The sequence below is a fragment of the Halichoerus grypus genome, chromosome 3, assembly GCF_964656455.1.
Source record: "Halichoerus grypus chromosome 3, mHalGry1.hap1.1, whole genome shotgun sequence".
Taxonomy (NCBI): Eukaryota; Metazoa; Chordata; class Mammalia; order Carnivora; family Phocidae; genus Halichoerus; species Halichoerus grypus.
The window spans coordinates 60395385-60413665 of NC_135714.1; the positions used below are offsets into that span (position 1 = coordinate 60395385).

General features: G+C 36.1%; 1 protein-coding gene and 1 long non-coding RNA gene across 3 annotated transcripts in view; one reads left to right on the forward strand and one right to left on the reverse strand.

Moving 5' to 3' along the window:
* Positions 1-18281, forward strand: part of LOC118542140 (uncharacterized) — a 32041-nt gene that overhangs the window by 6648 nt on the left and 7112 nt on the right. The window lies entirely within an intron of this gene.
* NUP54 (nucleoporin 54) overlaps positions 1-18281 on the reverse strand; it is a 32056-nt gene that overhangs the window by 843 nt on the left and 12932 nt on the right. For both annotated transcript variants that reach the window (XM_036102047.2, XM_036102048.2), the window contains 7 exons: positions 17157-17344; positions 16005-16201; positions 14433-14487; positions 13880-13973; positions 6600-6707; positions 2600-2719; positions 2013-2123 (listed from right to left, as the gene is read on the reverse strand). In XM_036102047.2, the coding sequence (XP_035957940.1) occupies positions 2013-2123; positions 2600-2719; positions 6600-6707; positions 13880-13973; positions 14433-14487; positions 16005-16201; positions 17157-17344 (873 nt within the window). The remainder of the gene's footprint in view (positions 1-2012; positions 2124-2599; positions 2720-6599; positions 6708-13879; positions 13974-14432; positions 14488-16004; positions 16202-17156; positions 17345-18281) is intronic.

The window sequence follows — 18281 nt, forward strand, 5'->3', positions numbered from 1 at the left end:
GGATTAAAAAATAGATTAATATGTTAATCTATTAAAGTGCAAGTTACCCACAGGAATAAGGACTTTTCACTATTTCACCAGCAATACAGCACTTAACAGCTGCTCTAAATATAGTGCACATGCGTATTTAAACATTCATACTACATCTTTTGCTAACACATTTCTATGACCTGCAATAACATACTGTAAAAAACAAAATCAAATGATCTTCAACAGAAATTTTACAGAAGATGCAGATTTTATATTAAAATGGAATGCAAGAAGGTACCTGAATATAGATGACTAGCAAAATAATCATTCTGTAAACTGAATTTTCATGTTTTGAAGTATAAAGTATGTAATAATGATAATGTGGTAACTACAATTGCTGACATTTTCAAGTATCCAGGTGTTAAGGCAGTTTTTAGAGCCTCGTGGGTACTAATAAGTAAGTTATTTAATATTCTTTTAAGCACCCTTTGGTGCTACAGATACAAAAATTGAGATGCAGGTAAGAAACTTGCTCAAGGTCCTAAACTAGGTGATGAGATGTGATTCAATCCCAAAACAATACACTGCTTTTCATTGTTTTAGGTAGGTGTTTATGTTATTCCAGATTTTACTGCATAAACTCTTTAATATAGTTCTTTACCTCAATATGCTGAAATCTTTCTCAGCTCATTTTATTGTAGATATTTACAATGGGATATAATCAAGTGTCTGTATACCTAAGTTCCCAAGAATCTAGGGGCCAAACTGGTCTTTTAACTGTATAAAATGACAATATCCATTCTAAAGCACATAATAAAATTGCATTTGTGGATGATAATTATAACCATCTAAAATCCTCAGGGCCATGCCAACAGTCCCACCAAAGATGTTCTATAAAATTTACCATTTTGGTATCTTTAGATACAGTCAACAGTTATTTTTCATTAAACCTAACTGTATTTATACTAAAGGAAATAAGCGAGAGCAGTACTTTCCAAATTTTTCAAACCACATGAGTCTAAAAGTGGTTGGAGTGGTTTTGGCCACGCCAACCTCTACCCAGGTCCCCTGAGGGGATCCATAACTGGACATATTCACAATTTATATGTAGCATACAGGTTGGGAATATGACGTACAGCAGTTACTTCTCAGACTTCAATGTACGTACAAATCACTGACCTTAAATAAAATGCAGATTAAGTAGGTACAGAGTAAGGACTGAGATTATGCCTTTCTAATGACCTCTCAAGTGCTGCTGCCGCCACCACTACCACCTGCCCGTTGAATAGCAGGGTCTCGGGACCTCTGTGCCTCTACTAACTGAATTCGTCTTTCATTATAAAATATACAAAACATCGAAATACTCATTTTAACCGTTCTTAAAAGTGTACAGTTCAGTAGCATTAAGTATATTCACATTACACAAAAATCACTACAGTCTAACTTTAGAACTTTCATCTTCCCAAATCAATTCTGTACCTAATATTCATCCCCTGCTCCCCCTCCCCTGGCAACCACCATTCTGTGAATTGTACTCCGCTAGGTATACTATAGAAGTGGAATTATACAATATGTGTCCTTTTATAAAAATTGGCTTATTTCACTTGACATAACATTTTCAGGATTCATCCATGTTGTAGTGAGTGTCAGAATTTCCTTTGTTTTTAAGACTGAATAATATTCCACAATGTATATATACTGCATGTAGTTTATTCATCTATCTTTGGACACTTGAGTTGCTTCCACATTTTGGCTACTGTGAATAATGCTAAGAACACAGATGTACAAATATCTAAGTCCCAGCTTTCAATTCTTCTAGGTATATATCCAGAAGTAGAATTGCTGGATCATACAGGTAGAGGTTTAATTTTTTGAAGAACTGTTTTCCACAGCCACACCATTTTACATTGTCACCAGCAATGCATAAGGATCCTATTTTATTCACATCCTTGTCAACACTTCTTAGGTTTCTTTTTTGCATAATAGCAAGCCTAACGGATGTGAAGTGAATTCACCTTTTTAAAAGGTGCTAGTGCACTTACCTGCTTGATTTCTCGTAACAGATCTGCATCGATGTAATATCTTTCCTCAGATTTGACTGCTCCGAAATGATTCTGCATCCTGATTTGGGACATCAGTTCATTTAGTCGGCCCTAAAAATAAGACCAAGTCAAATTACAACTGCTAACAACAGGTTTTTTTTTTTTTTTTAAGATTTCTTTATTTGAGACAGTGTGTGTGTGCACGTGTGTGTTGGGGGGGGGCAAAAGGAGAGGGAGAGAATCTCAAGTAGACTCCCCATTGAGCAGGGAGCCTGCCACAGGGCTCGATCTCATGACCCTGAGATCATCAGCTGAAAATGAAGAGTCGGACACTTTACTGAGCCGGCCAGGCGCCCGAGAGAATCTTTCTTTTTTTTAAAAGGATGGGTACTACTCTAATAAAATTACCTAATTCTCCCTCTGTCCATTATGTGAAACAGTAACACAAGCCAAAAACAACATTAAGAGTCTACTTTAGAAGGGAAGTTTTGATTAAAGAGAGCAAAATATTTAATAAAAACCAGTATACAAAATTCCTCTTTTTGAAGACTAGCAAATTCTAGCTTTATGGTCTTACAAATGCCTACCTTAAACTGGGTAGGTGCATTCAGTTCACACTGAATTGTATCTAGCTGAACTCGCAGTTGCTCTTCATCAGCTTGGATGGCATACCCACTCTTCCTCTGAATTTCCTGTTTGATTAGGACCTATATAAAGAAAACCCATCAACAATACCAATAGAATCATGATTCTCTTTTTAAGTTATGTAATTTTATTACAGTCAGTTGTTGAAAGAGACCAGCTGAGAATCTTAAGAGTTCAAGATTTGAATTAGGTTTGCCCATTTTTATTTGGCAGTCTACGTTAGTATATTGATACATGCCTCTAATTTGTTTTTAATGCCTGCATAATTTTTCATGCATTAATAACCAATAATTTATTCAGTTATTCCTCTTATTGAGGGGTATATATTTTGTTTCTAGTTTTGATATTATAAATACTGTAATATACATTTATAGATATATAGATAGATTCGCTGATACAGAACCCGCCTCCCCCAAGAATGAAACTGCTGGATTTAAAAGCATGTTTTCAGTCTAACAGAAGCTCCTAAATTGTTTCACAAACAATTTAGATTCATAAGCCACATGAGAGTATCCTTTTCCCCACATGCCAATCAGCAATAAGTTGTTTAAATTTTCCCCAAACTAATGAGTATAAATGGAACCCACATTTTTTTCTTTAATCTGCACTTCCCTGAAAGTTAAAGGAGCATCTTTTAATAGTGAAGAACTACTTTGCATTTGCTCTTCAGTGAACTGCCTTTACACATTCTTTACCCATATTTCACTTGGGTTTTTTGGTCAGAATTAAAGGATCTCTTTGTATAATATGAATAATCAGTGCCATTTGCAAATTCAATTTTCTTTTTCTGGTATCTGTCACATGACTACTGACAAATGGCTTCTGGTACCTTTTGCTACAGAAAATTTTCTAATTATTTAGCCAGTTTTGTTTTATAGTTCCTGGCTTTCTGGCCAAAAATCTCTCCAATCCCTAGGGCTGTGCATGTAGCTTCATAAATTTGTTAGAGTTAAATCTCTTTAATCCACCTATTTTTGTCTATGGTAAAATACAGCAGTCCATTTTTTCCCCTAGACAGTTACTCTAGCATTATTTATTAAATAAACCAACTGAATTGAGCTACTACCACTTTGTCACACTAAATTTTAAGATATACTGGCATCTACTTCTGGATTCTCTATTCTGTTCTATTATCTTTATTGTCCAATTCTATGCCAATCCCACACTGATTTGTTACAGAACCTTTAAAATAGATTCTAAAATCTGACAAATCCCCTTCACTATTTTGTTCCCTCAAAAGCTATTCTCAAACACTTACCCTTCTTTATGAACTGAAAGATTTTAATCAAGTCTTTAAAAGTTGTATTTTCTAACCTTATTAAATGAATAGTAAATCTCATCTAAGAATATGGTTTATATGTCTATTTGTAAAGACTTTATCTCACATTTTTTTACTTCCCTCATAAATTTATTCCTAAGTATTTTACAATTTTTCATCATAGTAAATGGAGTATTTTCCTAATTCCACTAATAGTATAAAGAAATGCTGGTTTTTGTACATTTATCTTGTATCTAGCCATCTTAACCATATTCTATGTTTTCTTCCCCTTGAGTTTTCTAGATACACTATCAAGTCATTAGCAAAAAGAAAATCTCTTCCAATGTTTATGTTAAGTTACTTACTTACCTATTCATTATATTTATGAAAACCTCCAAGATAACACTTAATAATATTGGGTATTACTTTCTGAAATGTGATTTTAGTGCTTTGCTTCTTTGAATTTTTGCTAAAGTCTTTATCATATTTTTTTCTTTAATGTGTGTTAATCATAACTTATATGCTGATAGATTTTGTTATAAAACCAGCCCTGCATTCCTGAAATAAACCTTACTTAGTCACAGTATATTCTTATAGGATTTGATAAATAGTTCGAATCTTTTTGCTTATATTTCATTTAAAACTACTGCACTTCTGTTGTTTTGGTCATATTTATTGAGGTATGATCCACATATAACAAAATCCACCCATTTTAGGTGTACAGTTACCATGAATCTTGATAAAGTCATGTTACCATCGCCACAATCAAGATACAGAACATTTCCATTTACTCCTTGTAGTCACTCCTCTCCCCTGACTACCTGCCCCTTGCAACTATGGATCTGTTATCTGTCTCTAGTTTTGTTTTTTTGCATAACATCATAAAAACAGAATTATGTCATATGTAGCCTTTAAATCTGGCTGCTTTCACGTAGCATAATTTGTATCTCTATTTATTAGAAGTATCTGTTAATAGATTTTTATTTTGGGGTACCAAAAACAGATGTAAAATAGTGTGGCTGCTCTGGAAAACAGTTTTTAGCAGTTCTTCAAAACGTTAAACATAGAGTTACCATATGATCAAGCCATTCCAATCCTAGGTTTATGTACCCAAGAAAATGAAAGCACACATCCACACATTTGTACACAAATGTTAAAAGCAACATTCATAATAACCAAACAGGGGAAACAACCAAAATGTTTATCAATTGATGAATAGATTAAAAATGTGGTATATTCATATGACAGAATATTATTCAGCAATAAAAAGGAAGTAGTATTACATGCTACAACACAGATGAACCTTGAAAACACTATGCTACATGAAAGAAGCCAGTCACAAAAGACCACATGTCATGATTCCATTTATATGAAGTGTCCAGAAGAGGCAAATCCATAGAGACAGAAAGTGGTTGCCTAGGGCTGGGGGGTTTGGGATGAAATGGGGAGTGACTGCTAATAGGGATGGAGTTTCTTTTTAGGGTGATGAAAAGGTTCAAAATTGATTGTGGCCATGTTGCACAGACTAAATATACTAAAAACCACTGAATTGTATACTTTAAATGGGTGTATTGTATGGCTGGTGAATTTTATCTCAAAGTGATTTTAAAAAACGGGGAGATGGTCTATATATTTTTCCTTTTATTTAGAATGACAACAACTTTGGAAATAGCTCTTTAGTGGTTAGACGAAGTTCAGCAATTAAACTATCTGGCCTTGGTATTTTTCCATGGTTGATATTTATTAAGTTTCTCAATGTTTCTATAGTATTTGTCTATTTAAGATTTTTGCGTCTCTTGTAGATGATTTTTTAGCAAAAATAAAATCAGCAAAATTAAGCTATTTTCTCTAGCTCCCAAATTTGTTGCCCTGAATTTCATGAAGTATTTTCTCATTCTGTTCTGTTATCTATAGTAATGTTTCCTTTCTCACTACTAATTTTCTTTTCCTCCTTCAGACTCATAAGATATTTAGCTATTTTAAAAGATCTTTTCAAAGAAATAGCTTTCAATTTATTTTCTGTACTATGATTAATTTTCTTGTTTCACTCATTTCATATCTTTATTTCTCTCTTACTGGCTTCTTTTGATAGTCTTTCTAACTTCATGAGTACTAGGTTCCTTATTTTTTGCCTTTGTATTTTAAAAAGAAGGCTTAAAGGCTATAAATTTTACTCTGCCTACAGCTCTTGCTGTATTCCACGGATTCTGACAGGTAATGGTTCTGTCTTCATGATTGTTTATAATTTCAATTTTTGTTGCTGTTCATGCTTTTATTCCCTCTGTTAATTTTGAAGTTCTATTGTTTTTCATCCTATTGTTTTCATTAATGGTTATACTCCCTTTTCTAGCACTGAAAAATCAAGTATTTTTTTCCTACTACTTTTATGAAAACTGGATGTTAGTGATCTGATACAGGCTTTCTTTGCACCAAGATGATTTATTTCTTCACTGCTTCTACCCTCTCAATAAGATGTGAATTTTAGAATATATTTACTTTCTTCACCCACTCCTGTGAGACCTCTCCTCCATCTTCCAAGTTTTACTGAGAAAGTTTGGTACTTTCAGTTTCAAGTTACTATTACTTCCTTTCAGTATGTTTTTCTCTATTCCAAAAAAATCTCTATTAAGCACTGTCTCACATACCGTCTTAAAACTATTCAAAAAATTTTTCCAAATTACTACCTGTAAGGTTCTATGGGAAAGGTCCATGAGTTTCCTCTTATATTGTGCAATTTTGGCCATAGTTGTAGTTTGATTCTTCTGTAATTCACTAATATCTTCAGATATGATCTGTTTTGTAAAAGAAAGTTTTGAAGGTAAGTATAGACATCACAAATATTTATCAGGTTTATCTATATGCAAAGTCTAATTCTAAAATGAGACAGATTCATCTCTCAAAATATAAACTCTTTAAATCTGCCTTATATTTCTTCCCCTTTGTGCATCTAAAAATTAAAAAGTACCACTCAAAGGTTTAAGAGCTCTAGGAAATTTAGTGATGAGGCAAAGTGCACAGAAAAAACATATACTTCAGAAATAAGGAATTTTTAGTAATATTAACAACCAGCCCATGAATGGAAAAAGTCAATAGTTATAGTGACATCCAGGAGTGGCATTAATAGACAATTAAATCTAACTACTTCTGGATAGTATAGTCCAATATTAACTGCTGCAGAATACTTGAGAGGGACTGATCAGAGTGTAGGGGGAAAGGAAGGATATTAATCATACAACCAAATACGTTTTTATGCCTCTGCATCTTGGATTTGCTCTTTGCCTGGCCTGAAAGCATACTGTTCTGCCTTATGAAGTCTTAACCTTACAGATGGGAGTTAAATCTGATTTCACTAAAGCTACCCAACCTGAATTAATCCCATAATTGTTCCTATCATAATTAATCATTCTTTGGCATTGGCTTATATTAAGAGGTTGTAAGAAAGAGGGTAAGAAGATTGTGCAAGACATATTTTAGTTATGTCCACCTGGACATGTCACCTTTTAAGGAAACTTTCCAGTGACAGGTCATGCTGAAGGAACAAAAGTAGGTAGCCATGTTTTATACTATGTAACCTAGGTACTTCCCCCCCGCCCCGCCCCGGTTTTGAGGAGTTGGCAGGATTCCAGACACGAAAGACTATAGTGGTCTTCTAAACCAGCAATAACTAAGAAAAAATGGAAATGTTACCATTATTTATTCACAAACACTATAAATCTAGGAATTAACCCAAGGAAGAATGCACAAGGTTTTTAAGGAAATCAGAGGGGGAGACGAACCATGATAGACTATGGACTCCGGGAATCAAACTGAGGGTTTTAGAGGGGAGGGGATGGGGGGATGGGTTAGCCCAGTGATGGGTATTAAGGAGGGCACGTATTGCGTGGAGCACTGGGTGTTATATGCAAACAATGAATCGTGGAACACTACATCAAAAACTAATGATGTAACGTATGGTGACTAACATAATAAAAATAACGTATTTAAAATTGTTTCAAAGGACAGTACCTCAATGAGTAAAGACCTCAATGAGTAAAGAAATGTAACATGTTCATGATGGAATAATTTATTAAGATTCAATTCTCTACAAATAATGTTTAATGCAATTCCAACTAAAATTCTAGTTTTTGTTTTTTTTTTTTTTAATTTTATTTATTTGACAGAGAGACACAGCGAGAGAGGGAACACAAGCAGGGGCAGAGGCAGAGGGAGAAGCAGGCTTCCCGCCGAGCAGGGAGCCCGATGCGGGGCTTGATCCCAGGACCTGGGATCATGACCTGAGCTGAAGGCAGACGCCCAACGACTGAGCCACCCTGGCGCCCCTAGAATTCTAGCATTTTGACAAACTGATTCTAACACTGTTAATAGAACAGTAAAGATCTATAAAGATGCCACAACTGTGAAAGAAGAATCAGATTCACTGTATCACACGCTGAAATACACTACAAAGCCACTGATTAAAGAACAGAATACATCATATATATATATTTACATATGGTGACCTGATAGCATAAATGCTTTGATAAATCATTGGGGGAAAATAACACTGGATGTTATTTATGGATGACATTGGAAAATCTGACCCACTAGAGAAAAACAAGGTTGGGTTCATACCACTTATTGTGCAAACTTGAACTCCGTGAGGATAGAAGACCCAAATGTGGAAGGTTAAGCTCTAAAATACTAGGGAAAAAAAATGTAGGAGACTCTCAGACCTTGGGGTAAGGAATGATTTCTTGAGCAAATTCCCAAGAAGAAAACAGGGCAAGATACTAGTGGATATTATTACATTAAAGTTTTCTGTTCAACTAAGGACACTCTGCAGAGTTGGCAGAGCTATGAGAAAGTAGGAGATATCTGAACAATATAATCAGACTAGAGATTAAAATCCAGAGTAATGGTGAACTCCTGAAATTCAGTAAAGAAAAGTTAAGTGCAACAGAAAAACTAGCAAAAGATAGGAACAATTTTGATTTTGGACAAGATGGACTTAAGTATATGCTACTCTCTCTCTCCTACTGAATATAGCTATAAAACTTGAATGCATGGGCAACTATTTGAGGACTCTGAAAAATAGTGGCAAGAGGATTGGGGAAGAAGACATGAATTTGAAGTACCACTGAACTGGTGATGAGTTACCACTGTCCCCACCCTCTGGCATACCCCACTCTGGGTTCAACAAAGCCCAAAACTGTGAAGTGAGCATCATGCTTACAGCTCCAAGAAAAGTCTGTATTAACACTGATGTTAGGAGATACATTGTAATATCCAGAAAAGGTTTCCTCAACTCCAGTACTATAGCAGTCCTTCCTCATCCATGAGGGATATGTTTTACAACCCCCAATGGATGCCTGAAACCATGGATAGTACCAAGCCTTAAATTTATTATGTTTTTTCCTATACAGACATACATATGATAAAGCCTCATTTATAAATGAGGCACATTAAGAAATTAACAATAAAATAGAATTATACTGTAATAAAAGTTATATGAATGTGGTCTCTCAAAATCTTATTGTACTGTACTCACCACTGTTCTTATGATGATGTGAGATGATAAAATGCCTACCCGATAAGATGAATCGAAGTGAATGACGTAGACATTGTGACATAGCACTAGGCTACTACTGTCCTTCTGATGATTCATAGATAGGGGTTCCAGATAGTGGTTGACTGCGGTAACTGAAACCACGGAAAGGGAAACCGTGGATAAGGGGGGACTACTGTATTAATTTGGGCGTGGTAATTGTTGCAGAGGCACTGTTCTGCACACACTAGGATGTTTATCAGCATCCTTGCCTCTACTCAATAGATACCTGTAGCACTCCCCCAGTTCTAACAACCAGACAAGTCCCTAGACATTGCCAAATGTGCCCTGGGGACAAAACACAACACCCACCCCCACTGAGAGATGCCCTATGGCAATCAAAAAAAAATTGTTGAAAGGACAGTAAATTAAAAACAGAATGCTAAAAAGTGTCCAAAAAAACCCAAAAGGCGGCAGAAAAGAGGAAACAACAGATCTTCAAAATACATGAAGCAAAAACTGACAGAACTGAAAAAAAAAGACAAATCCACAACTGTAGCTGGAGACTCCCAATTCTCCTCTCAGAACTAGTAAACACAAAAATCAACAAGAATAAAGAACTTGAACAATCTACCAACCAGATCTCACTGACACTAACAGAAAACTCCACCCAAGAGCAGCATTCTCCACATTCTTTTCCAAGGCATGTGGGTTAAAAACCTTAAAATAATTGAAATTCTACAAAGTTCTCTGACCATAATAGAACTAGACTAGATATCAACAAGAAAGTAAAAGGAAAATCTCCAAACATGTGGAAATGAAACATACTTCTAAATAATCTATTAGTCAAAAAAATTCAACAGATAGAACTCTCAAGTGAAATTAGAAAATATTTTGAATGTATCAGAGATGAAAATAAGACATTATCAAAATCTGTGGGATTTAAAGCGGTGCTTAGAAGGAAAAAAAAGTCTCAAATTAATAACCTAAAGCTGCTACCTAAAGGAACCAGAAAAAGAAAAAAATAAACCCAAAGCAAGCAGAACAAAGAAAATGGTTAAAAACAGAAATGAAATTATAAACAGAATACTAGAGACAAAAGTAATGAGACCAAAAACTTGGTTCTTTGATAAGATCAACAAAATTGACAAACCTCTACTAAGACTAACAAAAATAAAGAGAGGTAATAGCTTCTTTGGTCTTATTTTGAAGAACTTTGGTCATACCCAATTTATAGTACTGTGGCAACTCATTTTAAAAATGATGCTGATAGGGGCGCCTGGGTGGCTCAGTTGGTTAAGCAACTGCCTTCAGCTCAGGTCATGATCCTGGAGTCCCGGGATCGAGTCCCGCATCGGGCTCCCTGCTCGGCGGGGAGTCTGCTTCTCCCTCTGATCCTCCCCCTCTCATGCTCTCTGTCTCCCATTCTCTCTCTCAGATAAATAAATAAAAAATCTTTAAAAAAAAAAAAAAAAATGATGCTGATAAATCCAATGTGTCCAGCCCAAGATAATGAAGGCTCTGGAAATCATGTCACATGAAAAACCATGCTTAAGTTTATAGCCAGAGAAGAGAATAATAAAAAGGAAGAAATGATTACGATGTTCAAATATCTGTAATGCTGTCATAGGAAGCACAGTGATCACCTACAAATCAATGCCAGAGAAAATGGGTGTAAGTTATACCAAGGCAGATACTGACTGGATCAATGTAAATAAGAGAATTTGTATCAATTAGTTAGCTGACAATGACATGGGTTGCTTATAAAGCAGTAAGCTTTTCACTATTCAGTCTGAATGAGTATGTCGTCAGGAATTCCACATAAGAAAATTTGGAGGTTACCTTTAAGAACCTTTAAGGATATTAGGTAGATTTAAGCATTCGATAATTTAAGTGTGCTTCATTAATCTACCATTAAACTATGCCAACAAAAAGAATCACAACTATAGCCTTCATTTTGGTAAGGCCTCATAAATAAGTGTTTAAGAAAATAATATGCGAGAGGCTGCTGGAAGATGGCAGAGTAGGAGGACCCTGGGCTCACCTCTTGCCACGTGGCCACCTAGAGAGCACCCACGTCGGCATAAATAACCCAGAAAGCAGCCCGAAAACTGACAGAACAGACTCTCTGCAGCCCGGCATAGACAAGAGGCTAGAACGAAGCAGATCCACCCCCTCCAATCGCTCTTAGTAAAATCCCATCAAAGTGGTGCCACAAGCCTGGCAGTGTGCGCGCGGCCCAGACAAGGGCCAGCACCACTCCACAGTGAGTCCTGCTCCAGGGAGAGGGGAAGATAAGCACACACCAGTCTGACTGTGACCCCAGCAGTGCGCTGGGGGCAGGCAGTAGGTCTGACTGCAGGCCCCACCCTCCAACAAAAGCTTCTCAGGGGACGACACAGGGACAGTGCCCGCAGTTAGGTGCTCCTGCATCTCTGGCAAACGCCTGGTCTGACTCAACTCAAGCCCAAGGCAGCCCCGGGCCGGCCCACTAACAACACGGGCACCAGATTCTGCCCACAACAGGCAGAGAGCCACTTTAGACTGGACTGACGGCAAACACAGCTCCGCCACAACGCGAGGACACCCCTGGAGCAACACACAGAGGAGACCCCCTGAAGCACCATTTTCTGCTGAGAAGGAGACATTGCGCTGCAGGACCTCTTCTTCCTAAAGCCACTACTTTCAAGTGCGGGAGATGTAGGTGTCTTTCCTGACACATAGAAACAGACACAGCAATACACAGAATGAGGAAACAGAGGAGTATGTCCCAAATGAAAGAGCGGAACAAAATCACAGCAAGAGACCTAAACAAAATGGAGATAAGTAATATGTCTGATAGCGAATTTAAAGTAATGCTCATAAAGATATGCACTAGAATTGAGAAAGGAGTGCAGGACCTCCATGAGACCCTCCACCAAGAGATAGGAGATATAAAAAAGAACCAATTAGAGCTACTGGACTCACTAGATGGAAATAAAAATAGACCACCTGGAATAAATAGAAAACAAGAGGAAGTAGAAGAACGGATCAGCTACCTGGAGGACAGAGTAATGGAAAGTAATCAAGCTGAGAGGATGACAGGGGAAAAAAATATGCAAAATGAGAACAGATCCAGGGAACTCAGTGACACTGCCAAGCATAACAGTCGCATGAGAGGGACCCCAGAAGGAGAAGAGCGAGAAAAGGTGGCAGATTTGTCTGAAGAAATAATAGCTGAAAACTTCCTGAATCTGGGGAAGGAAAGAGAAATCCAGATCCAGGAGGCACAGACAGCCCCCAACAAAACCAACCCAAAGAGGTCTGCACCCAGACACAAAGTAAATAAGATGGCCAAAAGTAGTGATAAAGAGAATTTTAAAAGCAGCAGAGAAAGGAAAGCAGTGACATACAAGGGAAACCCTATACGGCTATCAGTAGGTTTTTCAACAGGAACTTTGCAGGCCAGAAGGGAGTGGCATGATAAATTCCAAGTGCTAAAAGGAAAAAATCTATAGCCAAGAATACTCTATCCAGCAAGGCTTTCATTCAGAACAGAAGGAGAGATAGTTTCCCAGAAAAATAAAAGTTAAAAGCAAAACCAGCCATGTCCCCATCACACATGGATGCCATCGGCCTGTGGGTCCCAAATTCACAGTCTAGCCGCCCTCCTGCCTGAGTCAGCATGCACAGCCTGCCACCTGCTCAATGCCAAGTCAACACACCTTCCCCTCAAATTCCAGCCCCTGTGCTGGGTTGTGCACAAAAGTGGGCATAATTATAACAGCAGAATGAAGCAACCCAAATAGTGACACTAATTCTGTGGAATATATAATGGATAAAAGGAGTGTGCTAGGCTGATAACATCTCCAACAAGCACATCAAAGGACAATACATACAGCATGATTCTGCTTAGTAAAAGAAACAAACCCGGGAAAAATAAAATAAGATGAAAACAGAGAGGGACACAAACCATAAGAGACTCTTTAACTACAGGAAACAGTGTTGCTGGAGGGCCGGTGGGGGGGGATGGGGTAACTGGGTGAGGAGCACTAAGGAGGGCACTTGATGGAATGAGCACTGGGTGTTATATGCAACTGATGAATCACTGAACTCTACCTCAGAAATTAATAATACACTATATGTTAATTAATTGAATTTAAATTAAAAAAAACCCCCCGCCAAATAATAATAATATGCATTCCCTGGCTGGAAATGGAAATAACAGCCTAACAGCAATGCTAAGCCAACAATTCTAAATTCTTTGTTAAAATATACCAAATCAGATTTACATGATTTTGGAGGCTCTATATTAAGTAGTTGCACAAAACTGTAATTGTTAATTTGCTCATAACGCTATTTGTTTCCCTCTAAGACATAACAGTAATCCACATGGTAAAAAGAAGTGTCTGTAATCTCTTTTACTATTCCCAGAGGCAGAGAATGAAGCTAAATGCTTACATCTAATCTGGTCTGATGCTGCTTAGTCATCTGATCTTGAACCTTCAGTCTTCGAAGAAGTTCTTTGAAACCCACCATGGGTACAGGAATTAACCTGAAGAAATCCAAGTGGTCACTTATCAGACCTTAAGCCTTTTACTATTATTACAAAGTATAAGAAATTAGGGTTTTTCATAATAACATTCATGTAATTTCACAATAAATTTCTAGGGTTCAAAGGCAGATCAATGACTATGAAATCAACAGTGTTAAATCAGATTTTATTCAACCTTATTTTACAAATGAGGAAATAAAGTTCAGTCAAAAATTGTACTTTTAAAGGCAAGTATAATTAGGGGAGTGATACTCAGATGTCAAGGTTTTCACCATATTATATGGCCTTATCAGTCAACATTTTTTTTTTTTTTTAAGTAGGCTCCCATGCCCAACATGGGACTTGAACTTATGGCCCTGAGATCAAGAGTTCCATGCTCTACCAACTGAACCAGCCAGGGGTCAACATTCTTTAGCAAATTTTAGTCCTTATATGAAAATAAGATGAAGGTATACTTACTTTTCAGAATCAGGGTTATCCACCTTGGCTTGTTCCCAGATAATAGGATCAACACCTACCAAAAAGAAGAAATATTTTTTCTGAAAAAAACTATCCTCTGTTTTTATAATATTTGTATGGGAGAGGCCTTCCTAAAGAAGCTGTAATGAAAAATTACTATTCAATATGACCACTACAAAAATGAAAATTTTTGTAGGATAAGCTTAAAAAAAAAGTTATAGACTGAAAGGAAATACCTACAATCTATAGGATAATACATTAACCTCCAGAATACAGAAAGAGCTCCTATAAATCAGAAAGGAAAACAAAAACATCTAATAGAAAATGGGTAAAGGACATGAGATGTTAATTCACAAAAGATACAAACATGGCTAATAAACATATAAAAAGATGCTCAACTGACTAGAAATCAGGGAAATGCTAATGAAAGTAAGTGATTTTTGCATTCAGAATGGCAAAATTAAAAGAGACTGACAATCTCATTGCTGGCAAAAAAAGATCAAAATGAGAAAATATTAAAAAAGAAGTATGAGAAAAAGAAGACATTCCTGTTACAATGTGTACAACTTTCTTTGGAGAGCAATTTGGCAGTCTCTAACAATACATAAAATATACATAATCTTAACTCAAAAATTTCATTACCAGAGATCTATTCTAAAATACATATCCATGTGTTCTAAGACATATTTATAGGGATGTTAATTGTTGCATAGTTTATAATAATGAAAAGGTGGAAATAACATAGAAGTTAAGTGAAGTAAGGTACATCCATGGTATTCCATGTAGATTTTTAAAAAGAATATTTACTTTCATGTACTGACATGGGATGGGAAGTGCTATGAAATACTACAATTGAAAAGGCAAGTTGTAAGGGCACCTGGATGGCTCAGTCGTTAAGCGTCTGCCTTCGGCTCAGGTCATGATCCCAGGGTCCTGGGATCGAGCCCCGCATCGGGCTCCCTGTTCAGCGGGAAGCCTGCTTCTCCCTCTCCCACTCCCCCTGCTTGTGTTCCTGCTCTCACTATCTCTCTCTGTCAAATAAAATCTTTAAAAAAAAAGAAAAGGCAAGTTGCAGTAAATGTACAATGCAAAATCCTTTTAAGGATTTCCATGTACATATGCCATATTAAAATCACAGATAAGGGACTAATAGAGTATAATAAATTATTAGTAGTAGCTATTTCTGTGGAAAGGAGATAAAGAGGATCTGTAATACAGTCAATCTAGTTATGCCATTTACAATCTTTTTTGGTGAGAACACATTTATTTAGGTTTTACTTGAATGCTCAGCACAAGTTAGAAAAAAATAAAAATATTAAAAGTGAATTACCTTTGGGTAGATGGATTATGGATTATTTTTCTTTAGTTTGTCATTTCCCAACATTTCTAACAAGCATATTAGCTATAGAATAGAAAAGCTAAATGCAATGAAAACATTCAAAACTTTGTCCCAAATTAGCAGACATGATAGACACTAGTTTTATTAATAACCAACTAATACCTCCCCAAAATAGAGGAAGCATATATATTTCTAAATCTTTCATTTCCTCAACTCTGTGACTAAAAACATACCAGCAGGAGGATTCTGTAAAAGTTGTTTGATTTGTGCAGGAGAAAGTTCAGTTCTAGTCATAGAAAGGGTTACACCAAGTTGCTGCAACTGTGTTTTTATATTAGTTTGTTCAAAATGGGCATATAGTGTTGTAGCTGGAACTCTTCTTGAAGTACCATTTGGAGAACGCTCAACAACATAAATGACAACTTCTGTCCTGGGGGAAAAATAACCAAGTTATAAAAGAGCACACAACTCATAGCTACAACTCATATCAGTGCAGCATGTGATTTTAGAAAGATGCTAGTTGAATTCAGAAATTGTTGTTTTAGAAAATAGTATTCTCTTAAATCTTGGAAAATAAGGAACCCTTACTTTATGTTCACTTGTAAATCAACTTGAATGATAAAATGAGACAGACATATAATATTTATAAAACATTTGCTTCGCTGCAAAGTACTATGTAAATGTTACTATCTTTTCCAGAATTGAGAAGTACTTTGGAGATTCTGTTGAAGCTTATCTGATCTCAGTTATTTTATCTCACTAATAATAATTCTTCTAACCCAACATATCCCAAAGTAAATGCTTTTGCCACTAAGTATGAAAATTATACAGAAGACATAAGAAGTAAATGAGTCATAGTTACTATCCATGAATGAGCATGAACAGTAATCAGTTAAAACTTTCCAATAACGTCTTTGTGGCCTTTGATTTGCACACACAGCCATGATTAACATTTCTTCCTGCTTCTGAATGAAAAATCTAAGGAATTATTAGCATCTGGTAAGTTAAGAACTCCAAGATTAAGGGGTGCCTGGGTGGCTCAGTTAAATGTCCGACTCTTGATTTCGGTTCAGGTCATGATCTCAGGGTTGTGAGATCAAGCCCCGCATCTGGCCTCCGCACTGGGCGTGGAGCCTGCAAAATTCTCTCTCCCCACCTCACTCTGTCCCTCCCGCCTCTGAAAAATAAATAAATATAAAATAAAATAAAATAACTCCAAGATTAAGAAAAATGCTTTTAAACAAATGTTATAAATACTGAATAATCACTAGCTGAGTAATAACATTGTAAGATTTAATTTGTGCTTTATCAACAAAAACGCTGTTGGATCACTCTCTTTGGACCAAGGTGCACAGAAATAAATGGTGTATTTAATGTATACTTACTGATCATCTGGCAATGTTTTAATACCCTCTACATTTACAGTAAGGGTCTGGTTTCCTCCCAAAACTTTATGTAATGATTCTACCAACTGCTGTTGTTGGCTTCGAATATCTGTTTCTTTTTTGTTGAAAACTAAAACCACTAGCCCATCTTCATCTTTATTATTGGGCATACAACTATATCCTACTGCCTGTAGAATGACAAAAACAATATCAAAACTATGTACAGATTTTACATCAGATGTTTAATATTAATACGTTAAATATCTGCTAAAACAAGGAAAACAGCTTAATGTCTGCTAATGAAGGAAATAATTATTCTTCCCACCATTCTGTGCCCTAGCTCATCACAAGTATAAAGAGAAACTATTTTACCCAGGAATAATATAAACTTACAGTGAAATTAAAATTTTCTCTTCAACAGAGTAACCAAATAGCCTTCTCCTCTAAAAAACTTTGATATTCATTATTGTTGGGTGTTTCTGAACTCTGATGAAACAATTCTGCATGTCATTATAAAAATGACTGCAAAAGTCATGGACCAGGACCTAATTTATTTTACTATACTGACTTACAGAATGTTAAACTAAGTTTTAGATATACAAAGATATGATTACTATACTTTTTTTCTAAATATAAATACTTTTAAAGTAGAATAACACTGTCAAACTTACAATACTATAAAGAATGTCTACATCATTTTATGGTTTCATGTAATATAAAACTTTACAAAGCATGTTAGTTTTTAACATAGTATTAAATATGACAAATTTCTAAGGAATTACTCTTTTAGACAGAAGCCTTTTCTTTTGTCACCACTTATAATGCAACTTTTTAAAAAAGATTTATTTTGGGGGGGGGAAGGGGTAAGGGGAGAAGGACAGAGGGAATCTCCAGCAGACTCCCCACTGAGCAAAGAGCCCTATACAGGGTTGGATCCCACGACTCTAAGATCATGACCTGAGCCAAAATCAAGAGTCAGATGCTTAACTGAGCTACCCAGGAGCCCAATAATCCACCTTTTAAAAAAGAATTCTAGTTCTCATTTTATCATATGTATGTTATGTATCAACTTAAAAAAAAAGTTCTATTCAACCTATGTGCACTGTATAGCTCTTAGTCACTAAA